The sequence below is a fragment of the Heptranchias perlo genome, chromosome 14 (genome assembly GCF_035084215.1).
Source record: "Heptranchias perlo isolate sHepPer1 chromosome 14, sHepPer1.hap1, whole genome shotgun sequence".
Lineage (NCBI taxonomy): Eukaryota > Metazoa > Chordata > Chondrichthyes > Hexanchiformes > Hexanchidae > Heptranchias > Heptranchias perlo.
This window is the reverse complement of record NC_090338.1, coordinates 66,024,631-66,051,892: the sequence shown is the minus strand read 5'-3', so window position 1 is coordinate 66,051,892 and position 27,262 is coordinate 66,024,631. Positions and strand designations below refer to the sequence as shown.

Below are 27,262 nucleotides of genomic sequence, written 5' to 3'. Positions count from 1 at the left end.
TCACACAAGCCACCTTGTAGCTCTGAGTGTTAACTTTGGGGTGGTTTTGTATTGTGGATTCATGGACACCTAGGAACCTGGTTGAGATTTCCCAAGCTCCTGTAATTTAGGATGCTTACAGGTCAAAAGAAAGAGACTTCATTCCATCGCTCTAGGCTAGATTCAATCCCAGGTCCCAGAGGTGAAAGCACATTGTGCACTGTGACACCACTTCCCATTGGAAGTATTTAATAAAGGCTGCGAGGTTGCATTGCAGGTAACGTCTGTGACCTCTGACTGGGATCGTTATGTTTAACAATAGAAACTTCTAGATTATGTAATTGTGGGTTCAAGTCCCACAAAGCAGCACTGAGGGAGTGCTTTCAGATGAGACGTTAAACCGAGGCCCGTCTGCCCTCTTGAGTGGACGTAAAAAATTGCATGGCAGTATTCAAAGATTATGGGGTGAGTTTTCCCCGGTGCCCTGGCCAATATTTATCCCTCAACTAACATCACCAAAACAGATTATCTAATAATTTATTGGATTGCTGTCTGTGGGAACTTGCTGTGCACAAATTGGCTGCTGCGTTTCCCTCATTACAACAGTAACTACACTTCAGAAGTGAAGCTTTTGGTTGTGAAGCACTTTGGGATATCGTGAAGCCGTACAAGGCGCTATATAAATGCGAGTTATTTCTTTCTTAAATCCTAGTACTGATTTTGTTAACTTTGTTTTAAGACCACAGATCCTGCGCCGAAAGTGGACATGAACTAATGAGGCCGTACCTGCACGAGTTCCTCACATCTGCGTACGAAGATTATGACATTGTTATATGGTGTAAGTAATGAGGCGGAATAGATTGATCTGATTAGTTTCTTAACGCTCTGCAAGAGCAGCAGATAGCGTTTTCTGTGCTAAAATATACTTGGTCCCACTTCAGTGCATGCTTGAAAAGAAGCAAGTTCAACTGCCAGTGCCATTTAATGATGCACCCTTCCACTTAAGGGAAGATGCAGGAAACTGGCCTGTTTCTTTTCAGTATTGTACAACAAGAATGATCTTAAACTGTCCGCTGTGTTTATATGCTTTTTCTTTTCTGAACTTTTTATTTGAATGGTAAATTTTTTAAAGCATCGCAGCATAATTATCAAAATATTGTGATAATATCTCGCCTTTATTATGGCAAAAGTAAATTTCATGAGTATGGCTCAAATTAGAGTTAATTCAATACTAACAAAAGGTCAGTGACACAAAAGCTGCTGTCATTTGGCCTGATTCAGTTTGGCTTTGGGATTGCTGTAATATGTCAAGACTCACATCGTTTCTCTAAATTTTATACACAGCTGCTACCAGTATGAAGTGGATTGAAGTAAAAATGAAAGTAAGTTGTGTCTGAGTATCATTTTGTTTTGTTGCTCATTATGGTTAAAGGTGACACCGTTCGATTTTTTTTTGTGTTTTGCTTTGTATCCAGTGACAGTATAAAGCACTCCTCGAGCAGATATGGTACAAGCCAGTGTCAATGGTAGGTATCTTTATGCTGGAGGCACCGTTTCAGTCCCAGTATTTGGTGTGTTAGTGATATTTTTCATTCTTCCATGTTGCAATCAATTTTTTAAGGAATATCTGAGGGGATCCCTGTTACATTGCTTGGTTGCAGTTTGGATCTAGCCAGTAAATTCTGCTTAAGTTTATAAAGTGCCTGAGCATCCCTTAAACCCGTCTGGGCACCACACAGGAATTATACTCTGCATGGTGTCAATCTCAAGTGGTGTGAGATGGGATCTGACACCACTGCGTTCCAGAGTCAGATAAGAGGGTATGGTAGTGTGGTGGTTATGTTACTGGACTAGTAATCCAGAGGCCTGGACTAATAATTCAGAGGTGCTTTCAAATCTCACCATGGCAGTTTGAGAATTTGAATTCAGTTTTTAAAAAGTTCGGGAAATAAAAAGCTGGTATTAGTAAAAGTGACCATGAAGCTGTTGGATTGTTGTAAAAACCGAATTGGTTCATTAATGTCCTTCATGGATGGAAATCTGCCATATCCAGTCTGGCCTATATGTGACTCTAGTCCCACACCAACACGGTTGACTCTTAACTGCCCTCTGAAGTGGCCTAGCAAGCCACTTCATTGTATCAAAACCACTACAGCTCTTCAAGAAGAAGGCCCACCACCATCTTAGGGCATCTAAAGATGGGCAAAAAATGCCGGCCTTGCCAGTGATGCCCACATCCCGAAAATGAAAAAAAATTCAGGATTTACATTGGAAACTAGTGCACGTGCCAGTCAGGGCTGGAAGTGATTATGCCAGAGGCAGGGAGCAACATAAAGGATGGTGCTGTGAAGCATAATATCACTACCTTTTTGAAGCACAAATTTCGGGAGCTGGGAGGACTGAAAGATAAGTATAATGTAAGTATATGACAAATATAAACTTCAGCAACTTACACAAAACCCTGGTTAAGCGCACCTGGAGTACTGTGAGCAGTTCTGGGCACCGCACCTTCGGAAGGACATATTGGCCTTGGAGGGAGTGCAGCGTAGGTTTACTAGAATGATACCCGGACTTCAAGGGTTAAGTTACGAGGAGAGATTATACAAATTGGGGTTGTATTCTCTAGAGTTTCGAAGGTTAAGGGGTGATCTGATCGAAGTTTATAAGATATTAAGGGGAACAGATAGGGTGGATAGAGAGAAACTATTTCCGCTGGTTGGGGATTCTCGGAGTGGGGGGCACAGTCTAAAAATTAGAGCCAGACCTTTCAGGAGTGAGATTAGAAAACATTTCTACACACAAAGAGTGGTAGAAGTTTGGAACTCTCTTCCGCAAACGGCAATTGATACTAGCTCAGCTGCTAAATTTAAATCTGAGATAGATAGCTTTTTGGCGGCCAAAGGCAGGTATATGGAGTTAGATCACAGATCAGCCATGATCTTGTCAAATGGCGGAGCAGGCACGAGGGGCTGAATGGCCTACTCCTGTTCCTATGTTCCTACTCAGGCATGCTGTAAAAAGTGTGACGTGATGTTGTAAGTACAGAAAATGCAGCCTATATGTAAAAATGTTAATGTATTCTTGATATGTAAAAGTAATGGGCACCTGGGAAATGAATAAAATGAAAATTCTGCCTCAAAACTGAGGTGACTGCTTCCCACTTGCATCTAAAAGCCAAATGTTAAACAATATTTTCTAAGTTTACCACCAAGTAGCAAGGGACTATTATGCCAGTGTCAGAGTTAACAATTTCGAAATTCTATTTGCCGTTTGTTGGCTTTGTTGATATATTAAAAAAAAGTATATCTAACTTGCTACAGTGAGAAGAAATAATCAGTCAACTAAAATGGTTCTTTTGTTAGCTTTTTTTTAGATACAATTTTAAAAAAAAAGTGCCATGGAATTTATCAGCGGCTATCAAAATGGAATTATCTTTTTATATAATGCAGAGAAAATAATGCATTTGTGTTTGCCAGTGCAGCAGTCACTGTACATCACCAGTATCTCATGGCGTGAAGCACTTTCTAAGACGTTTTGATAAATGTCACGAGGTGAATGGAATTATTTTCATACTGTAAAGTGGGAAAATTTACAGGAGTGTAGGGGAACATTGCTGGAAGTTACTTGGCCTGTCCAGGGCTGGAGCAGAGCATCCGTCTTCTTCCCATATGGGTTTTTTATGGAAGAAGGGAAATATACTCAGAATTTTATTCAAGTTTTTGCATCGTGCTTTGTGTGATTTTTGTGGTTTATGGTTCAATGTGAAGAAATAATATGTAATTTTATTTCTGAGCATTGTGTACATTTTTTCTCTATTCTTCTTTCAGGAACTAGGAGTCACAACACACACTAACTACAAGATAACCTTTATGTTGGACAGTGCAGCTATGATCACAGTACATACACCTAAGAGAGGAGTGGTGGAGGTAAGCGTGAAAGTAGTTGTTTAAGCATAAACGATGGGCCTTTGTATTTAAGTACTTGTATTGTATTAGACAGCTAGAGTCTTTTATTGGTATTTGATCAAAGGTTAATTTCTTTTATTAAAAAAACATTTCGGTGAATTTTGTTCTCATCAAGGTGAAGGATATTGGTGCTGGAGAATGGAACACTTTCTGTTTCAAGCACCTGGTGTCAGTCTCATGCACTCCCAGCTCAAATACAGCACGGTTAGATGCAGAATAAAGCTCCCTCGACACTGCCCCATCAAACACTCCCAGGTCAGATACAACATGGGTTAGGTACAGAGTAATGTTCCCTCTACACTGTCTCGTTTAAAAACTCCACGGTCAGATACTACACAGGTTAGATGTAAGAGTAAAACTCTGTGTGTTTCTGAATAAGCATTCCCTGGTCGGATGCAGTATAAAATAGATGCAGAGTAAAGCTCCCTCTGCACTGTCTTAACAAGGGCTGCCAGATTAAGTTATAGCAAGGTTGGATACAGAGTAAATCTCCCTGTACTCTTTTCCCCCAACAAAATGATTTAGCATCCTTGCTGCACCAGTTGTGGCACTTATACATTTCCAACACCAGCTATACTGTGGCTCCTGTGTGTGACATTGCTAATTAGCGCTGAACTATAAGCAGTTTTATGCTGTGTCAGAAGGAAGGTGCTTGAGATGGAACCAGATTAATTTCACCCATTCAGCTTTTTTTTAAAAACTGGATTGATGTCTCTTTTGGTGCAGGTGAAACTAAAAGCTCTGGAAGCTCTTTTAGATAAGATAGGTTTGTATCAGTATTGATAGCCCAAGTACCATAGCTGTTTTAATTATGATCATTCTCCTCCCTGCTTGCCCTCCCCAACCCCCTGGCTACAACTTGAATGTGGTGCTGATGTTCTTGGAAGATATTTCACAAAGGCCCTTGTTTACAGGTCAAGCCATTGAGAGTCATATGGGATAAATTTCCTGAGTTCTACTCTAGAAAAAATACTATAATGTTTGATGACATTGGTCGAAACTTTCTGATGAACCCACAAAACGGGCTAAAGGTAAGGGCTGTTCTTCAGCACTACATTATATGCTCTAGATTAAGTGCACTGTCTCTTACGAAGTTGCATCTCACCTAGATACCTTCTGGGGTTTCATGGTATCCCAGTCACTACCATAAATGGTCAGATTGTTGTAATGGGTGTTGACGCTGCCCTATATCTACTTGTACAGTAGTGTAACAATAATACCCCTTGTGACCCAAACCACTTGTGTCTATTGCACATGTATTTTCTTCCAATTTTTCCAGTGGACTGTACAAATGTTTTGTTAAGCTGCTTTGCTTCACAGTGAATGAACATACCGAGCAACAATTATGATCAGATTCATTTACTTCAATCACTGCAACTTATCTTTGCATAATGATACAAAATAAAGATTATGCCACGTTACCCTACATCAGTGGGTAGTCTTGTATATGAACATGTCGGACAGAAAAAGACCAGCTGGTCCATCTAGCCTGTCCCCATACATATTTGACTTGAACAAGAGGTATGCTTACTATCCTCTAGAATGTTAGGCTCCTTACCTCAAGAAAGGCACTCTCACCTTTCCCTTTAACAAACCTAACTGACTGCACAGTCGACATGTTTTAAAAGTCTGTTTTTCTGTGTCCTTGTCTTCCCAGAGGCTGAGTTCCTCATCCTGGGCAAGCTGCTGTGGGGGAGTGGCAGGTGCTTCCCCACAGAGACTGAGGGGAAAATGGATGGGTAGGTCACTTCAGGCCACTATTACAAGCCCTTCCGGCCACCCATTTCAGATGACGTTGGTCGAGTCCTGTAAGCTGCATGCATGGTCTCATTCCTTAACTGGGGTGGTGCAGATAGAAAATAAGTAGTTGCGTTTATATTATACCTTTTAACATTGTTGAAACCACTCAGTGCACTGACTGTTATGCAGGCAAAGAAACAAAAAATTGCAAAGGGGATAAAATACCTTTTAAAAAAAGAGAACAGTTTCTTCACATGCTTGCAAAAAAAAAAATTCCAGGCAGAAGTAAACTAATTGTCTTTGTTAACTCTACCCTCTCCTCCTTTAAGAAGAAAATGCACCATTTGCTCACCCTCCAAAATGCCATACCTGCCTGTCTCCGTCTGCAGTTCTCCGATCTCTTATTTTTAAAACATCTTGCAGCTCCTCTGTGGAATGACACCAAGATATTTTTTGATTTTTAATGCTGAATACTTGTTCTGTAGCAGTCCATGGGGAAGTGTATGCTACTGTGAAACGGACTCAGATTGATAGTTTGAAGAAATTTAAAGGTGGGGGACTTGTATTCATCAAGGATTAACACGTAATGAGGTTTTTGAAAAATCATGATGTGTTTTAACATGATGTATCTCCTCGTTCCCTGTGTGCTAAACACTTCAGTAAAAGGCTGCTCCTTTGTGCTAGATTTCTCTGCTTCTCTTACATCCTCTACTGGAGGCGCTGATCTTGCTGGGGTACACAGCCTCGGGGTGCCTGCACCTCGCCGATACATTAGAACATAAGAAATAGGAGCAGAAGTAGTCCATACAGCCCTCGAGTCTGCTCTGCCCTTCAGTTAAGATTATGGCTGATTTTCGAACTCAACTCCACTTTCCTGCCCGATCCCCATATCCCTTGATTCCCTTAGTGTCCAAATATCCATCATAGAAACATAGAAAATAGGAGCAGGAGTCGGCCATTCGGCCCTTCGAGCCTGCTTCGCCATTCAATATGATCATGGCTGATCCTCTATCTCAATATCATATTCCCGCTCTCTCCCCATACCCCTTGATGCCTTTTGTGTCTAGAAATCTGTCTAGCTCCTTCTTAAATATATTCAGTGACTTGGCCTCCACAGCCTTCTGTGGTAGAGAATTCCACAGGTTCACCACCCTCTGAGTGAAGAAATTTCTCCTCATCTCAGTCCTAAATGTCCTACCCCGTATCCTGAAACTGTGACCCCTCGTTTTGGACCCCCCAGCCAGGGGAAACATCCTCCCTGCATCCAGTCTGTCTAGCCCTGTCAGAATTTTATATGTTTCAATGAGATCCCCTCTCATTCTTCTAAACTCGAGTGAATACAGGCCGAGTCGACCCAATCTCTCCTCATACGACAGTCCTGCCTCAGTCGATCTCAGTCTTGAACATACTCAATAACTTAGCATCCACAGCCCTCTGGGGTAGAGAATTCCAAGGATTCATGACTGTCTGAGCGAAGAAATTTTTCCTCATCTCAGTCCTAAATGGCCGACCCCTTATCTTGAGACTATCTCTTCCAATTATAGACTCTCCAGCCAGGGGAAACACCCTCTCAGCATCTACCCTGTCAAGCCCTCTAAGAATTTTATACGTTTCAATGAGATCACCTCTCATTCTTCTAAACTCCAGAGAATATAGGCCCATTCGACTCTATCTCTCCTCCTAGTACGTCCCTCTCATCCCAGGAATCAATCTAGTGAACTTTTGTTGCATCCCCTCTAAGGCAAGTATATCCTTCCTTATGTAAGGAGATCAAAACTGTACACAGTACTCTAGGTGTGGTCTCACTAGACCCCTATATAATTGCAGCATGACCTCCTTACTCTTACACTCCAACCCCCTTGCAATAAAGACTAACATACCATTTACTTTCCTAATTGCTTGCTGTCATGTACAAGGACACTCAAATCCCTCTGACTACCAACATTTTTTAGTCTCTCACCTTTTAAAAAATATTCTGCTTTTCTATTCTTCCTACCAAAGTGGATAATTTCACATTTCCCCACATTTTACTCCATCTGCCACCTTCTCGTCCACTCACTTAACCTGTCTATATCCCTTTGCAGCCTCTGCGTCCTCTTTGCATCCTCCCCACAGCTTATTTTCCCACCTAGCTTTGTATCATCAGCAAATTTGGGTACATTACACTCAGTCCCCTCATCTAAGTCATTGATATTTATTGAGGCCCAAGCACTGATCCTTGCGGCACCCCACTAGTTACAACCCGCCAACCCGAAAATGACCCATTTATTCCTACTCTCTGTTTTCTGTCCATTAACCAATCCTCAATCCATGCTAATATATTACCCCCAATCCCATGAGCCCTAATCTTGTGTAACAACCTCTTGTGTGGTACCTTATCGAATGCCTTTTGAAAATCCAAATATACTACATCCACTGGTTTCCCTTTATCTACCCTGCTAGTTACATCCTCAAAAACTCTAATAGATTTGTCAAACACAATTTCCCTTTCATAAAACCATGTTGACTCTGCCACATCATATAATGATTTTCTAAGCGCCCTGTTACTGCGTCCTTAATAATAGATTCTAGCATTTTCCCTACTACTGATGTCAGGCCATCTGGCCTGTAGTTCCCTGTTTCCTCTCTCGCCTTTCTTGAATAACAGGGTTACATTTGCTACCTTCTAATCCACAGGGACCGTTCTAGAATCTAGGGAATTCTGGAAGATCAAAACCGATGCATCCACTATCTCTGCAGCCACCTCTTTTAAAACCCTAGGATGTAGACCATCAGATCCTGGGGATTTGTCGGCTTTTAGTTCCATTAATTTCTCCAGTATTTTTCTTTACTAATCTTAATTACTTAAGTTCCTCACTCTCATTAGACCCTTGGCTCCCCACTATTTCCGGTATGTTTTTTGTGCCTTCTATCTTGTCCAAGTGTTCACTCTTCATGCATGAACCTGGACAGTGAGTATTGGCAGGTCATTTGACTACAGAAGGCATCACTGCTGAGCCTCGCCCTGTTCTCACCCAAAGTTCACGTATGTGCATGTAGTAAAAGGAGCAAATAGAAGTGAGAACCCTTAGCTCAGGGGTACTGTAATGTCCCAATTGCTGCTCCGAATGCAATCAACTAAGCAGAGTCTAGGAATCGAACCTGGGACCTTCTGTTTTGAATGGTGTATTCAATTTGACACTCTGTCCAATTGTTCGAGACTGACAACATAATGGTTAATAGCCATACGACTTTATTTAGCGCAAGCAAGAATCGATACGTTACAGTATTTAAGCAGTAATTTACAAAGCACAGTTGAGAATTATATTACCCCGTTGTCCGTTGGGTAGAAGCCACGACAACGTTCCCCGTTCCTTCATTCACATATTCTTGTTCTTGTTTACCTGACTGGTACTTTCTTTTCTGTCCTCTACACTTAACAAGGGCTCAGGCTCCCCAAACAACGGAACTGTGGCAAAATACATTCAATCAGGTATTTTCCAAAATACTCCCCTTAATTCACCCAATCACATTGACAACGCATACGTGTCCAGAAGAGACAGTGCCTTGTGGCTCCCCCTTATCTCTCCTTATCCTCAGCACAATGTTCCTCAGTCCCTGCAGTTGATGAATCACCCTTTAGGTCCTGAAGGTAACGGGAGTACTGGCTTGCTTCAGCATTCCAGTATGTCTGAAGGAGTTGGGGGACCGTTGTGTTCCTCCCTTAATTTGCAATGACACGATTCTCATGGCTGTTAGTGCCTACAACTGAAGTAAGTTAATTTAAAAGCAGTCTATGTTATGGTACAGTAGTTTCAGCTAAAGCCTTGACTATTTAACCCCTTTGAACCTGGTTCCCCTAAATACCCTAACCTATATTCTCAATACAATGGCTTTGTTCTACTTCCGGCAGTGCCATTGTCCAATCAGCCATTGATGGATCCTTCAGAGCCGTTTAAAGTTTGAGAGAGGAAAAAACCTGCACTTGTCAGTGGAGTTAGTTTCATGCCATGGGATATTACTGTGGCAAGATGTAAACGCAACCTGTGTTTTATTGCAATTTGTTTCCAGATTAGACCTTTCATGAAGGCTCATCTCAACCGAGATAAAGACAGGGAGCTGCTGAAACTGTCACAATATCTAAAGGAGATTGGCAAGCTAGATGACTTCATGGACCTTAATCATAAACACTGGGAAAGGTAAGAGTGTCGCCTACCTCGCACTGTGCAAACAGCAAGGGCCGTGCTTCAGCTGTTAGCATCAGTACACGTGTTCCAGTTGTCGAATGATGCCAACAGCACAGATGCTTCCATGGGCAGGGAGACTTGTGTACGTACTTCAGCAAGGATAGACTCCATCACATTATGGTTCTGTAGAAAGAGGGTGTTCATTACATACTTTAATATGTTAATTTCTGCACTCTGCCCTCTAGACCTCCCTGCCTAAGCCCCTCATCCTAGATGCTTCCTTCCCCTCCTCTAAAAGCTTCCTCGAAACCTCTGCTTCGAGCATGATTTCGGGCACCCCTCCAAAGTATACTATTACTGCTCCTCTGTGAAGTGTCTGGATGTTTTCTATGTTAAAGGTGCTATATAAATGCAAGTGGTTCTTGCTTTATGTGGGTTTGGCATGGCCCTTTTACCTCTGGGACCTTAATTCAAATCACTTGGACTGGTGGGATGAACATCTACCCTGTCCGGAAGATATTGAGAGTTGGGTCCATCTCTAACCAGTTCCGAGTGCGTATGGCAGCACAGAATAGCCCAAAACGGCCCATGGATTTGCACTATTTAACAATCTCAGCCCAAGAGGCCCAGGATGGCTGATGTGGGTTATTGCACATTGCAGCAATTGGGGGTACTCTTCTGAATTTGGGGCTGATGCACATGACTGGGGACAGAACAGAGGGAGTTGCCCTCAACATCCAATAGTGCCCGACATCGACACTGGGTTTCTGAAATGGGAAAAGGTTCCATTCTCAAGCACTGACAACCCTTTGAAAAAGTTTCATGTATCCATTCGCTTTCAGCGTGAGGCCCATATATATATATCCTCCACTGCCACTTCATATCGTAGAAGAAAAGCAGTGTATTAATTTCATACTGAATCACAGAGCTACCACTGCACCAGATCATAGAGCTACCACTGCACCAGATCATAGAGCTATCGCTGCATCAGATCACGGAGCTATCACTGCATCGTATAATTTTGCTCTCTGTTCTAAACTCTCGATCTGCCCACCAATTGCCAAAAAATGCTACATTGCAGCAAATTTACTATTGTGGCTAAATTCAGCATTACAAACATGTACTGCATTGCTACCTTTCTGCTGCAGGAAATGAGACTTCCTGAGTGAGATGTTTAATCGATGTCCTGCAGTTTTAGCTAATGGTAAAAACAGTTTTTAACTGTGCTTCACAAATGTGCATGGTATAAGTCATGGGTGAGGAGGGGGAATAAACTGCAGTACCAGATCGTAGGTCACTATTAGCCACAAGGATTGTAACGTCTGGGACGTGCAGCTCTGCACAGCTGCTGTCAGCACAGTTGCCCCCAGGAAGTGCGTTCCTGTGGTTGGGACTTACCCTGCTACCTTTTCCTCTCTACCTCAGTGTTCTGTTGAATTGAAAGTGCTGCATGTGTGTGAACGTGTGACTGCAATATATCCATCTTGCCCACTCCTATCACTCCACTGAATCCTAGATTAGGAGGTTTAGACATTCCTGCTCACGGATGTTAATGCCACCAGTTTTGCTCACTAGTCAACTGCACGATTGGACTTGGCCGATAGCAGGAAGGGGCCTCGCTCTTCCTCGGGTTGTCCAGCCATGACTGACGTTTATTCACATGGGTCGAAGTTGGGATCCAAGTTGTGGGCAGTAGTCTAGTGCACTTGTACTAAAGGCGTGGGATTCAGCTTTGTTCCTTTTTGCATTTGAGCAAGACATTTCTTTACCAATGAAATTCTTGCAGTTAATTTCACTAGGGTTTTTTTAAAATCGAAAAACCTACTGGAAAGGGTGATGCCCACATAGCAGAACACCACCAAGATAGAGAAGAATAGGAGGGGAGCTGAGATAAGTCAGGAAATGGTTTTAGGTAACACCAAGTTTGGGTCTTAAGAGCGTGTAGATAGTGGGAGGTGGGGAACACTGAGGAGTCCCACAGTTTTGAAGTCCTGGGAAAGCATGAGTGCGATGGTTACAACAGAGTGAGAATGCAGCAAGGGGGAACAAGCGAGGGAAGTTCAGTGGATAAGTGACTATAGTAGCATTCATAAAAGATAAAAAGAGGCTGTGACTGATTGATAGAAATAGCAATAAATGAACTTGACAGCTGCCCCTGTGAGACTGAAGAATCCGGAGTGTTTTTCTTTCCTTTAAATCAGTATCCTTTTATTTACTTCAGTGTTTGTATTCTGCAGTTTATCCTTTTGCAGGCATGATATGCCTTCCTCTATAATGGATTACTCCGCCTCTTCTGCAGGTATCTCTCTAAGAAGCAAGGACAGTGAGCCTCGTGTGGATCTTTCTGCCCTAGGTTGTGCACACTTCAGAAGTACGTGAGAAAACTTTAACTGTGATTGAACTCGGAACAAGTGCTGAGCACTGCGACGGTCAAAAACAAAAAAACACACAACGCCAAAGGGACTTATCAACTGACATGCTACCTGCAACTTTCTTTATCCTTCGGTCCTCGCCACTGCTGGTCCTCCAATGGGGACAAGCGAATTGAACAAAGGACAATGTGCTTCAGCAAAATACTGTCACACCGTGTGCATACAAAGGAACATAGGAACATGTTCCCGCAGCATCGCCATTTATCTACTGTACGTCTAAGTGTAGCTTCCTTGCTTTGTCGTGAAGTTGGCTGAAAGCAGAAGTATGTTAGTTGCAGGTTACTCCGTGCAAGAGCAACTTGCTCCCATTTCTTTCGACGAGCAGCCCTTCCCTGTGTGCTGAGTTTGGACCATATAAGTGATAGAACGTCGAATCCCTACATGCACAATTTCAGTTTGACCCGGGTTTTAAGAGAGGGAACATTTTACACTTACCTATCAGTGGAATCGAGCATTAGAATGAGCTCCTGTGTATAAGCAGCGCACTGACAGGTGCACTGTGATCCTATGTCCCCCTCCAAGCTGCTCCATTCAAAAGTCCTACTTTCAGCTAGTGCTAAGCTGTATGAATATGGCCAGTGCTTCAGTGCAGCGATTGCCCCATGCTGGCTCTGAGTGTTTAGGGCCGGACATGGGTTAGAGGGTACAGTGCCACTTTGCAGTCCGTACCCGGAGGGTCTGTCTCCTCACATTTCACTTTCATTGCTCGTTGCTTACTGCACTGATGCACCACAGACCATCCATTACTTTGACCATGTTACTTACCATGAGGTGCTGCAGATCTCTCCCAGAAGGTTATTCAAAACGAACTGTACTGTAAATCGGCTTATTTTCCCGAAGCTAGTTTGTGTGTTTGAGATCAAGCTTAATGAAAAATTGGCATAGCTTTAATTTTATACCCGGCCACCTTATAATGGAACACTGCCAATGGTTTACTCTCCATAGCAAAAGGGCAGCCACAGAAAATGGGCCCAGGTGAAAACTTCTCATTTCGCGATACAGGAATAACAAATCCCAGTAACTGCTGCCAATTCCAAATTTTGCTCCCATGTAGTTCCTTGTAGCTAAATAGTTTTAAAAATATAGATAGAAGTGTGTGAGAGTGAGCAGTAACAACTGTTTCAAAGCCATACTTTTTTTTTACCGATAACCTGCAATCGGCAGCAGGAGCGTGGGTCTCCCGCCGCTGACTGCACCCCAGTATGTAGGAGGTGGCCTACACTGGGAGACCCAGGCCCCCAGAGTGGCCTTTGGGGGTGCAGAAGGAAGGCACATCTCCTTCCTACTGACACTCCCAAGCGTGCCCGGCAGTCATCGGGAGCACCCTGCAAAAACTAAAAGGGAGAGATTCACGCTTGGAGCTCGTAGCTCTGTGGTGACGCTCTCCCATCACCCTAGAGTTCAGTATAAAAGCGGCCGCAGAGCTGGTAAACCAGCAGTTTGTGCAGTGCATCTGAATGTACTAGTGCTTCAGACCTGCAAAGAAAATCAACCGCCCCACTCCCCCAATGCAACCTACAGCAGGCTAATAACAAAACGCGTGTTCTGTAGATCAGTATAGGTTACCCTGCTGGGGATTGAATAGAGGTCAAACTAATCTGTTTACAGTTCAGCCTGGCTGAAAGGGCCAGAAATGTCCTGGAATTTTTGTGTTGGTTTCTTCATGTTGAGAGTTTTCATTCATTACTGCTGTGTGCTTATTTTCATTCTTTTAAATAAAGAAAACAGATATTCCAGGTTGAATTCTGTATTTAAAAAAAACTTGATTCTCAGTGGAGCATATCAAAGGTGTAAATATTAAATAAAATACCTGCTGAGGTTCTTTGGTCCAAATTGACTTTTTAATGGCTTTTTATCATTTGAAACAGAGGGACAGTTTCCATTTATTCTGAAATCCAGACTGTGGTTTTCCCTGGTGTGAATATAATCGAGTAATATGTGCAGAAAACAAATTTAGAACTTAGTTAGGCAGCAGCTCAGTCTATTTGTAAACTGAAGGCTGGTATTTCAGGGCTCACTACATTATGAACCACTCTGACAGCCGCCTAGTTAAAGGTCTGTAGAGTGACTTTTAGGCCCGTTTCTCCATCGCACACATACTGCAAAGCTGAAATGTAGACTGGCTCCGTAAATGCCCCCTCCCACTTGGTTTGGTACTGAGCCATGCTGTCCAGGTGGGTCGCAGGTTCTATCCCCATCTATGTTGTGTGGGGTTGGGCTATGGAGGGGTAAATCAACCAAAGTTCTCACTCCTGATTACTGCAGTGAGTAATGTTGGCTTGTCTTTGTGTGTGTGTGTGTGTGTGTGTGTGGGCACATCAATTGAGGACAGGATCAGTCTTGGCCGTGATGCCCCCCACAGTTGAATAGCCTGTTGGAAATCACTGTCTATGTTCACAGAAGAAAAGTCGCTACTTCGGCAAGGTACTGGAAGATGATTGGTGACTGTGGAACCATACCCCAGCATCCTGTAGAGGGGGAGGAGAAGGAGGGAGAAAAAATTGCAGAACAGGAGTTGGGAGGGGGAAGAAAAATAAATGAACACATTTTTGTTTAAATTTCATCAGGCAGTGGCGTTTGGGGTCTGTCTGCCTTTAAATGAAAAACTGGTGCTGCATTCTCATGCTAAACACACATCCTTTTATTAAAAGTTGAACCTTGTTGACTTTGGTGTTTTTGGGTGGTCAAGAAAGGCTTGATAATTCACTGATGCCGTAACAAACATTTGTCTTTCCTATCTTATAGAATTTGTATATGTTGTATGGGTACGGTATTGTAAGTGCTCATGTTACTGGACTAGTAATCCAGAGATCACCGGTTCAAATCCCACCACTGCAGTTTGAGAATTTGAATTGAGTTTAAAAAATCTGGAAATAAAAAGCTGGTGTTAGCAAAAGTGACCATGAAGCTGTTGGATTGTCGTTAAAAACCCAATTGGTTCATGAATGAAACCTGCCATCTTTACCTGGTCTGGCCTATATATGACTCTAGTCCCACACCAATGTGGTTGACTCTTAACTGCCCTCTGAAGGGTAAGCCACTCAGTTGTATCAAACCACTACCAGCGGTTCAAGAAGGCGGCCCGCCACCACCTTCTCAAGCACAACCAGAGATGGGCAATAAATGCTGGTTTTTCCAGTGATGCCCACATCCCAAGAATGAATTTTAAAAAAGAATCCCTGCCAGTGCAGTGTGTTGGAATGGAGAAATCTATAAATGTTCTGTGTTTTTATAACCTGTAAAGGCTGAAAACAGTGCTGCTGTTTAATATTTAAGTGGATAACATACAACATGACAATTGGCAAAAACTATTTTCACACAAAGATTGTAGAAATCTGGAAGTCTCTTCCCCCCCCCCAAAAGGCTGTGGATGCTGGGGGTCAATTGGAGCTTTAAAGACTGAGTTCGAAAGATTTTTGTTAGGTAAGGGTATCAAGTGATATGGAGCAAAGGCAGGTATAAGGAGTTGAGGCAATGATCTGATTGAACAGCAGAGCAGGCCCGAAGGGACTGAATGGCCTACCTACTTTCCTTAAAATTAACAAAATTCGCTCTTATTCACGTATGTATGATTCCACAAGAAGAAGAAAACTCAGCCAAGGTTGCTCTTTCCACCTATCTGAAATGTGCAGGTACGTGGATGATCTGGTGCAGGTAGTATTGAGCTTGACGGTGATGCTTTCCATGGTGAAATAACCCATCAGCACTCGCAATTTAGGTTTGCACATAAAGGTTGGACATGTGGGTAAAGTACTGAAAGGCTGCTTGTTGTGTGGGACCGTTCCTCAGGAGCATGGGAGGGGGAAAGAAAATTCTAAATTAGAACATAAGAACATAAGAAATAGGAGCAGGAGTAGGCCAATCGGCCCCTCGAGCCTGCTCCGCCATTCAATAAGATCATGGCTGATCTGATCCTAATCTCAAATCTAAATTCATGTCCAATTTCCTGCCCGCTCCCCGTAACCCCTAATTCCCTTTACTTCTAGGAAACTGTCGATTTCTGTTTTAAATTTATTTAATGATGTAGCTTCCACAGCTTCCTGGGGCAGCAAATTCCACAGACCTACTACCCTCCGAGTGAAGAAGTTTCTCCTCATCTCAGTTTTGAAAGAGCAGCCCCTTATTCTAAGATTATGCCCCCTAGTTCTAGTTTCACCCATCCTTGGGAACATCCTTACCGCATCCACCCGATCAAGCCCCTTCACAATCTTATATGTTTCAATAAGATCGCCTCTCATTCTTCTGAACTCCGATGAGTAGAGTCCCAATCTACACAACCTCTCCTCAGATGTCTGCCCCCTCATCCCCGGGATTAACCGAGTGAACCTTCTTTGTACTGCATCGAGAGCAAGTATGTCTTTTCTTAAGTATGGACACCAAAACTGTATGCAGTATTCCAGGTGCGGTCTCACCAATACCTTATATAACTGCAGCAATACCTCCCTGTTTTTATATTCTATCCCCCTAGCAATAAAAGCCAACATTCCGTTGGCCTTCTTGATCACCTGCTGCACCTGCAAACTAAATTTTGATCTTCTTGTACTAGGACCCCCAGATCCCTTTGTACTGCAGTACTTTCCAGTTTCTCGCCTTTAAGATAATAACTTGCTCTCTGATTTTTCCTGCCAAAGTGCATAACCTCACATTTTCCAATATTGTATTGCATCTGCCAAATCTCCGCCCACTCACCCAGCCTGTCTATATCCCCCTGTAGGTTTTTTATGTCCTCCTCACTCTCCACTTTCCCTCCCATCTTTGTATCATCTGCAAACTTTGATATGTTACACTCGGCCCCCTCCTCCAAATCGTTAATATAGATTGTAAAGAGTTGGGTCCCAGCACCGACCCCTGTGGAACACCACTGGCTACTGGTTGCCAGTCCGAGAATGAACCATTTATCCCAACTCTCTGCTTCCTGTTAGATAACCAATCCTCCACCCATGCCAGAATAATACCCCCAATCCAGTGATTCTTTATCTTGAGCAATAATCTTTTATGTGGCACCTTGTCGAATGCCTTCTGGAAGTCTAAATACACTGCGTCCACTGGTTCCCCTTTATCCACCCTGTACGTTATGTCCTCAAAGACTTTGATTATTAAATTATGCCGAATTGTATTTAAAGTGATGGCTCTGAGCTACAGCGTGGCTCATGGATCAGCACCAATACCCACTGGCGGGCAGTGCCAAAACTCAATTCATAAAGCTGGTTGCATATGGCTTCATGTTACCAATTACTGACGGGGCAAGATGCAAATTTCAGCCACTGTGGCAAGAGCTACCACCGTTGCGAGAGGGGACAAGAGAGCAGTTTCGGGCTGTGCACTTGGTAACTGAATTGAAATAAAAGCAGAAAATGCTGGGGTCACTCAGCAGGTCAGACAGCATCGGTGGAGAGAGAGTTACCATTTCAGGTCGATGACCTTTTCTGTGAACCATATCCTAACTCACACCAAGTCCCGTTCACCATTACCCCTGTGCCCATTGACCCACATTGGATTCAGGTCCGGCAACACCTCGATTTTAAAATTCTCATCCTTGTTTTGAAATCGGGGATGGGCAAGAGGCAAGAATTGGAGGAGCCCCCACAGAGATCTGAAAGGGTTTTAGGGCTGGAGAAGATTAGAGAGATAGGGAGGGGCGAGGCCTCGCCCCTCGCTATCTCTCTAACCTTCTCCAGCCCTAAAACCCTCTGAGATCTCTGTGCTCCTCCAATTCTTGCCTTTTGCCCATCCCCGATTTTCATCACTCCACCATTGTCAGTAGCTCTAAGCTCTGGAATTCCCTCCCTAAACCTCTGACTCTCTACCTCTCTCTCCTTCCTTAAAACCTGCAGCTTTGACTAAGCTATTGGGCACCTGTCCTAATATCTCTTTTTGTGGCTTGGTGTCAATTGTTTGATCATGCTCCTGTGAAGTGCCTATGGACATTTTACTACGTTAATGGCGCTATATAAATGTATGTTGTTGATGTTAGAGATGAACAGCTTTTAAACAAGTGCAGAGCCAGGGAAAAGGGGCAGGAAAAGAATAAAGGAAGGGGATTGTGCCCAAGATCATTGTGGCGATGTGAATTTGAACCGAAGTCCAAGAAGAAAAAAAGTGTTCATGTTCTTTGAGTCTTTTTAGCCTTCATACTCAAAGTCCACATTCGGCCCATGCCTCAGACTATTCTTGTGACATTCTCATGACCTTGATTGTTCACACTTTCTAGATCAATGGGGGAATTCCTAAACTAGAGGACACAAATATAAGATAGTCACTAATAAATTTAAGGAATTCAGGGGAAACATCTTTACCCAGAGAGTAGTTGCAATGCGGAACTCGCTACCACATGGAGTGGTTGAGGCGAATAGCATAGATGCATTTAAGGGGCAGCTAGATAAGTACATGAAGGAGAAAGGAATAGAAGGTTATGCCGATAGGGTGAGATGAAGTAAGTTGGGAGGAGGTTCTTGTGGACCAGTTGGGCTGGACGGCCTGTTTCTGTGCTGTAAATTCTGTGTAATTCTATGTTTTCAAGGTGCACCCTGGATAACGAATAGAAAAGCTACCTTTAAATTTTCTTTGGCTACCGATACTATTCCATGTCTCCACAAGATGCTCCTTGCATCTTCAATAAGTGGCAGAATGACCTAATGCTGGACCTTGTTTTGTATTTAGGGTTTAATCATCAACCAAATTTATTTGACAATAATTGAACAAGTGAATTAGTAATGGTGACAGTATATCTTTACAGTAAATGTTAAACTATACTAAGACCTTGAATAAGAAAAATTAAATGGTTCGCAAACTATGCTGAACTATTTATTTTCTAATTAACTTTTCTATCCGTGGCTGTTTTTATATTCTCACCAACTAAGGAAGTGACTGGTTAACTGATTCCTATCGGGACTCTGTTCATACAGTTCGTCACAGACTCCAGATCAGGAGGGGAGAAACGCAAAGATTCCCCTCACTCCAGCTGCATTCCCCTCTCACAGCATCTTTGAATTGTGTGGCTTGCTTCCTTTCAAATAGTCTTTGAAACATTTGAAACCTATTTAGGCTGGGACAGCACTTTGTGCAGTTGGTTTTAACTCCTTATATACTGCATTAAAGGAGCTGACACCAAGCTAAAACTAGACAAAAATGCTTCATTTTTCTTTTTCTTATATTGCCAAACTCTCCCAATCCCAGCTATTGAAATCTAATTGCATCACTAATAAGGATTTTGCAGGACAGAAGAAACCATTGCAGTCAATCATAGCTGGTCCTGAGGTTCAAACCAAAATGACAGTGTCTGTCTCCACTGCTTCCTCAAGCAGTCTGTTCCCCTGTGTAAAGTAGTTAAAGCTAAACGTTCCTCTTCTGAGCTTTGTGTACCAATATCCTTACTAGGGATACAATATTTACGTATTGTAAGGCATCATGACCTTACAATACATTCTTCCCTTCGCCCAATCTAGCTTTGTAAATATGTCTGCTCATTCCTGCAAGTAATCAGAAATAAATCATGAAAGTGACACAATTACCTTATGAAAAGCACACAGTCGCATCCACAACTTGCATTTATACAACGCATTTAACGTAGTAAAACGTCCCAAGGTGCTTCGCACGAGCATTATCGGCTAAAAATTGACACCGAGTCAAAGGAGACATTAGGACAGGTGACCAAAAGCTTAGTCAAAGAGGGAGGTTTTGAGGAGCATCTTAAAGGAGAAGAGAGAGATGGAGAGGTTTAGGGCGATGTTAGAGGTCGAAGTAGGTGGTCTTTGTGACGGAGAGGATATGGGGTTGGAAGCTTAGCTTAGGGTCAAATAGGACACCGAGATTGCTGCATTGAACGGTCTGGTTCAGCCTGAGACAGTGGCCAGGGAGAGGGATGGAGTCGGTGGCTAGGGAACGGAGCTTGTGGCAGGGGCTGAGACAATAGCTTTGGTCTTCCCAATGTTTAGTTGGAGGAAATTTTGGCTCATCCAGGACTGGATGACGGACAAGCAGTCTGACAACACAGAGGCAGTGGAGGGGTCGAAAGAGGTGATGGTGATGTACAGCTGGGTGTCAGTGTACATTTGGATCCTGGCAGCATGTAGATGAGAAATAGGAGGGGGCCGAGGCATAGATCCTTGGGGGAATCCAGAGGTAACGGTGCAGGGGGTGAGCGTTGACAAGCTCACCCCCTGCACCGTTACCTCTGGATTCCCCCAAGGATCTATGCCTCGGCCCCCTCTTATTTCTCATCTACATGCTGCCATGTTCTAAAAGGGAAGCCATTATAGGAGATTCTCTGACTACGACTGAATAGTGCTGAGGGGAACCAGGTGAGGGCTGAACAATGGAGGAGAGGCCATTTGGGGAATGACAGGATAGGTAGGAATAGGTTGAAATGACAATGTAGCTGCTGTACAATTTAGCAAAAGAAAATAAATCTCTATGATGCCACCTCTAGATGGCAGTCAGTGCAAGCTAATTGGGTCTCATTGAAATCTTTGACAAGGATGTGTAGGCTTGTCAGCAGAATATCGAATGGGATTGGTGTCACGTTTGACACAAGTAGTGTGTTGCTGAGCCTTGCGGAATAGATGTCTAGTTTGTGGTGAGTTATCTGATCTCAACTAGCGTAACGGTAAAGGTGCTAGATAAACTTCAGCATCTAGTGGTTAGAAATTAGAAAATCTGCTGGGGCTCATCCTTCGGTTGTTATCCAGTGATTCCTGTTGGAAAGTGGATGCAGGATGAGGACAGTTTCTGGCTTGCCTGTAGTGCCCTTCCACAGTCGATTAGCTTGTCAACGCTCACCCCCTAGGTTCACACTTGGGCAAAGTCCTGGAGGGCCAACACCCAAAGAACTGTATCCCAACAAGGGTGTAATATCTTAGGGAGGAAAAGAAGTCACTTTTTCTTTTAAGCTGAATGTAAGCAAGGATCTTCACAGGAATCCGCAGCAGTTTCCGGTCTTGAAGGCACACGGAAGTCCAAAGCTAGGTGCTGACTATTCCTGAAATCAGAATTGTCTGAGACTGGGACAAGTAGCAGGTAGCAGCTGTTGTCTTTGTGGACAGCTGTTATTGGTCTTTGTTGAAGAGATAGTCAGCATCCAGCTGTTTATGGTTAATTAAAACAATTCTGCTCCTTTCACGAACCCACTCTCAATGGACCAGTTTACCTCCACTACCTCCAGTTTATATTTTGGTTACACTTAAGGTTACATAGCGGTGAGCTGCTCTCTCTTGACCTCACTTGGTTGCTAGGCAGTTGCGACCCCTAAATACCCAACATCCAAATCACTCAACGTACCTTCAAATAGTAAAGTGCTTCAAGTAATTTATTTTAAAGGAGGTCGAAAATAATGTTACAGAACACCATGCTCCACAGATCTCCCCTGTCTTTGGTCTTGTCAAGTGTCATAATCACTTAATATAAAACTAGATGAGGCTGCTTGTAGTAAGCTCGCTTTCCTGCTGCTCTCAGTTGTACAATACCAGTTAGCATTTCCCTCCCTGCACTTTAACTTTATAGTGGTATCAGTGGCATCTTCATGCAAATTCATACTAAAATGTCACAGTATCTGCCTTCTGAAATAACATGTCCATACCAGACCAGTAGGAAGTATTTTGGGATTGGTACAGCTTTGTCATAGATTGTCCTGTGGACTGTCTCTCCTACCCTCTCCATCAAATTTTTCACTCTACCTTTTGCCTTCATCCTCTGGTATTAACTTGGTTCTTCCCTTCCCTTTGTCCATTTGTTAAAAGTTCCCAAGATAGATTTGGACGTGGAAGGTCCCTTCAGCCCACTTGATATAATTCTTCCAAAATACCAACCCTACCATCTCAACGACAACAACTTGCATTTATACAGCGCCATTAATGTAGACAAACCGTCTCAAGGCATTTCACAGGTGCGTAATCAGACGAACATCGACAACGAAGGAGACATTAGGAAGGGTAATTAAAAGCTTGGCCAAAGAGGTGGGTTTTAAGGAGGGTTTTAAAGGAGGAGAGTGTAGTGGGGAGGGGGAGAGATGTAGGGAGGAAATTTTAGAGCTTAAGCATAGATGGCCAATGGCACGGCCACCAATGGTGGGGACAACAGCATGGGGGGATGCACAAGAGTCCAGAGTTGGAGGAGCGCAGAGATCTTGGAGGGCTGTAAGGCTGGAGGAGGTTACAGAGATCGGGAGGGGTGAGGCCATGAAGGGATTTGAACGCGAGAATGAGAATTTAAAATTTGATGTGTTGAAGGACCGGGAGCCAATGTAGGTCAGCAAGGACAGAGGTGATGGTTGAACGGGACTTGGCGCGGGATAGGATACAGGCAGCAGAGTTTTGGATGAGCTGAAGTTTATGGAAAGTGGAGGATGGGAGGCCGGCCAGGAGAGCATTGGAATAGTCTCCAGTGCATCATCTAACTCTATCTAAAATGAGCCCATTGCCCTGAGGCCCCAGCCCATCTCCTGGCAATTCAGTCCAGCTGTTGATCACCCTCTATGGCTTTCAAACTTTTCTGTGTGGAGCACAATGTCACCTGCTCAGGGGACTCTGCAAATGGCTGACACACTCCCAGTGACTCTCTACTGATAATGACAAACTCCATCCTAGCTTCTAAAAGACAGTGTCAGCTACCAAAGAAAAACAGAGCAGAAAACATTTTTATTGGTATGCAGCAACAGAAATATCACACTAATAAGTTAACAAATACCGAGAAGTGCAGAAATCTGATGACCTCGTGTAACCCCATGAAAACTGGAATGGACCTTTAAGGCTCAGGGATACCAGTTTGAAAACAATGAGGTAAAGAGATGCACTCTGACCTCTGGCCTTTCTAACTCTGAACCTGTGCCCTAAGGACCAGGCAGTCTCAGGTTCTTATTAAGAATGAGTATTTGATTGAGGGCAAGTGTCTTGGGGGGGGAGGGGCAACTGAGGGGGGAGGGGTATTGTGCATTAAAAGAACTAGGAAGTGAGGAAAACCATTTTAAGTTGCATTGCATTCTTCCTCCTCCCAAGTTTCACCTGTCAACATTCCAGATCAGCGCCAGTAATTTCCATTGGGGATCCCCCCCGATCTCCGGCCGTAGCATCAGCAGAATATCGGCATAAAGCCCAGAGAAACACTGGCTGTTTACGCCATTTCTCGGGAGTTTGTGCTGATTTTCTGCTGACATTGTGGAGGGAGATTGGGCTACCCTTGTGGAAATTGTACCCTGTAATGTTTTGAAACTCGGCAGGATCCAGTTTCGACGGTGGAAATAGTTTGCCCCTATTTACCTTATCAAACTCCTCCCCCCCCCCACCCCACCCCTAATTTTGAACACTTCGATCAGATCTCCTGTCAACCTTCTTTGTTCGAATGAAAAGAGCCCCAGTTTCTCTAGTAACCTCCAAAGAACTATCCAGGAACCTCCTTTTGTTTTTCTCATAATTACTCCCAGTGTGTGTTAGTCAAACTGTTTTTGACGTGCTTTGCATTCATGAGTGTTAGTGCTGGGGAATTAAACACTTTCCATTTCAGACAACAGGCTCTAAAATCACACCGTGGAATACTAGCCTATGAATATTTAATGCATTCATCTGAAATCCTTCTCCCCATTCTTTTAGCACAGGCACTAAAACGATTTATTTGAACATATCTGCCAAGGGGCTGAATGGCCTACTCCTGTTCCTATGTTCCTATAAGATATCAGAGAGAGGAATTTCAGATAGATGCATTACGTGTCCATATGCTTGTATCAGTTGTCCAATGCTGATCAGCTTGGCACAGTTGCAGCATTCACCTCCGAGACAACAGGAAAACTCTTCTTCGAATAGTGCAGTGAGATTTTTTACATCCACAGGAGGGAGCAGTCGGGGCTTCGGTTTAACGTCTCATCCGAAAGACGCCACCTCCGACAGTGCAGCACTCCCTCAGTACTGCGCTGAAGTGCCAGCCTTGATTATGGGCTCAAATCTTGAAGTGAGGCTTATGGTTTCCTATATGAAACTCATGAGCCACCAGTAGAAATACCGGAGGACCTGAGAATCCTTTAACAAGCCAGGGTTCCTTGATAAGAGGTACAACCATTATTATACAGATATTCATCTCTGTACACAAACTGTTCCCATAGAAACCATGGGAAGATGGTGAGTATCATATTGGTCTCCCACTTTTGCCAAACCCAGAGCAAAGTAAGGGTGGGGCAGCCAATAGGAACATAGGAACAAGACTTGGCCATTCAGCCCCTTGAGCCTGTTCTGGTTTCAATTAGATCATGGCTGATCTGTTCCTTAACTCCATAATCCCTCAGTACCCTTACCCAACAAAAATCTATCGACAGTAGCCTTGAAAATTTCAATTGACCTCCAGAACCCACAGAATCTTGGGGGAAGTGAGTTCCAGATTTCCATGACTCTAATATTAGCCACTCGATAACAATCAGGACCAGAAGTCATGGCTGATTTTCTGCCCCTGGTCCAAGAGCAATGAGACCAATTGCAGCAGTCCAAGAGGTAGGTGGCTGAGAGCAGCTAACTGCTCAGACCCGAGACAGAACCTGGTCTGAATGGCTCAGTAATGCATCGGCATTGCCTTTACCAACTGAGCCATCTTTAGAAGCCTGACCTTAATGTGTATTGGAGTCAGTTACTTTATCCCTCTTAGCTCCTGGGAATCATATGTCCACTGAGAGGGATGATACGCCTTTTTTAATACTCATTTTACAAGGATGATACCAGAACTGAGAGGTTATATCTATCAGGAATGACTAACAGGCTGGAGTTCTTTTCTCTAGAAAAAAGAAGACTAAAAGGTGACCTGATAGAGGTCTTTAAAATTATGAAGGGGTTTGACAGGGTAGGCATAGAGAAGATGTTTCCACTTGTGGGGGAGTCCAAAACTAGAGGTCATAAATATAAGATAGTCACTAATAAATCCAATAGGGAATTCAGGAGAAACTTCTTTACCCAGAGAGTGGTTAGAATGTGGAACTCGCTACCACATGGAGTGGTTGAGGCAAATAGCACAGATGCATTTCAGGGGAAACTAGACAAGTACAGGAGGGAAAGAGGAATAGAAGGATATGCTGATAGGGTGAGATGAAGTAAGGTGGGAGTAGGCTTTTGTGGAGCATAAACACTGGCATGGACCTATTGGACCGAATGGCCTGTTTTTCTGCTGTAAAATTCTACGCAATTCTATGTAATAAATCGCACAATTTGGATTCCTTTTGTCGGCATGATTAAAAGCTGATGAAGCCTATTCTTATTTTCATTTTGTGTGTTTTTGTATTAATTCCGAATTTTCTTCTTTCTCATTGTCTCTTCGTGCTGTACCTGCCCTGGGAGTGTTTGATGGGACAATGTAGAGGGAACTTTACTCTGTATCTAACCCATGCTGTACCTGCCCAGGGAGTGTCCCATCGAACAATCCCAGGGCAGGTACAGCATGGGTTAGATACAGAGTAAAGCCCCCTCTACACTGTCCCATCAAACACTCCCAGGGCAGGTACAGCATGGGTTAGATACAGAGTAAAGCACCCTCTACACTGTCCATTCAAACGCAGCAGACACCCACCCTCCCTCTTCTCCCCCCCCACCCCGCCTCCCCTGTTCCCCACCCCTTGTGCTTCCTAACGATGAGGTTTTAATTTTATTGATTCAGAATGATGAAAGGTTTAGTGAACCTTATCAGAATTTGAGCACAAGATCTATTTTATCAGCCTTGGCTCCCCTCTGAGTCATGGAGGTTTTGGGTTTGAGCCCCACTCCAGAGACTTGAGCACAAAATCGAAGATGACACTCGAATGCAGTACTGAGTGGGTGCTGCACTGTTGGAGGAGCTGTCTTTCAGATGAGATATTAAACCAAAGCCCCGTCTGCCCTCTCAGAGGGACGTAAGTGACTCCATGGCACTATTTGAGGAAAAGCAGGTGATTTCTCCCCGGTGTCCTGGCCAATATTTACCCCTCAACCAACATCACTGAAACAGATTATCTGGTGATTATCACATCGCTGTTTGTGGGACCTTGTTGGGCACAAATGGTTGACACATTTCCTACATTACAACAGTGACTACACTTCAAAAGCACTTGATTGGCTGTAAAGCGCTTTGAGACGTCCTGAGGTTGTGAAAGACACTATATAAATACAAGTTCCTTCTTTCTTTACTGGTACCCAATCCAGCACTCAACCAGCTGAGCTATCCAGCACTACCTTGGTTCAGTAGTATAGGGTTAATATTGTAGCAATACAGTTGGTGAGGACATTTGAGCAGCTCCGTTACTATATCTTTACTGTTTGTTCCTATTCTGCAGTATGTGAGCTGAAAATGTTTTATTAAATAAAAGGCCAACTTGAGAAGCAAACCATACCAGCAAGCTAAGAGTTAACGGTTTTTTGTAACACCTGCCTAATATATCATTCAATAAAATATGTAAGATTTAAGAATGAAATGGCAGCAGCTCACCTGCATGAATAGTGGCTGTGCTAAGAGATTTTGTGACTACAAGTGCGTATGAGTAAACAGGAGTTGTGATTGACACTCGTAGTGTGCCTCCGAGCCAGCTTGCAGATATATTTTCTGTGCTGGATGAAAGAAAAGAGATCATTTTAACCCGCCACATTGTACAGTGACTGGGCTATTCACCTAGCACCTTGCCCACTCCTCAAACCACCTCGGGTTTATTTTTTTTTTCGGAATGGGAAGGTGGTTCTTCGCTGAGAGCCAAACAATGTTTTATGGGTTGCCAAAGGCATTCTAGGCACTGGAAGACCAACATGGCTGTAGCCCGTGTGGAATTAGTTCTTTATTTATTGAGAAACCAAGGTAACGAAGGGCCTATCGTGCAGCCAAGAGGGCTTCCCCCCATTCTGCTATTAGCACTACCTGCTCACCTTTTGAATAATTTCATTCTTTTGACTCAAGGGTTCAGAACACATCAAAAGTTTGTGTTGAAAAGTAAATACAGCCAACGTTTTGTTGGCTGAAGTACTTCTGTAGAACGCTTCGCTGTTTTTTGCCAGAA

General features: G+C 43.4%; 1 protein-coding gene across 1 annotated transcript in view; it reads left to right on the top strand.

The window, feature by feature from the left end:
* ublcp1 (ubiquitin-like domain containing CTD phosphatase 1) overlaps positions 1–14,115 on the top strand; it is a 40,916-nt gene extending 26,801 nt beyond the window's left edge. The window contains exons 6-11 of the mRNA XM_067996531.1: positions 719–817; positions 1,324–1,361; positions 3,807–3,905; positions 4,859–4,975; positions 9,735–9,862; positions 12,150–14,115. Of these exons, the coding sequence (XP_067852632.1) occupies positions 719–817; positions 1,324–1,361; positions 3,807–3,905; positions 4,859–4,975; positions 9,735–9,862; positions 12,150–12,177 (509 nt within the window). The 3' untranslated portion in view covers positions 12,178–14,115. The remainder of the gene's footprint in view (positions 1–718; positions 818–1,323; positions 1,362–3,806; positions 3,906–4,858; positions 4,976–9,734; positions 9,863–12,149) is intronic.
* Positions 14,116–27,262: the final 13,147 nt, after the last annotated feature.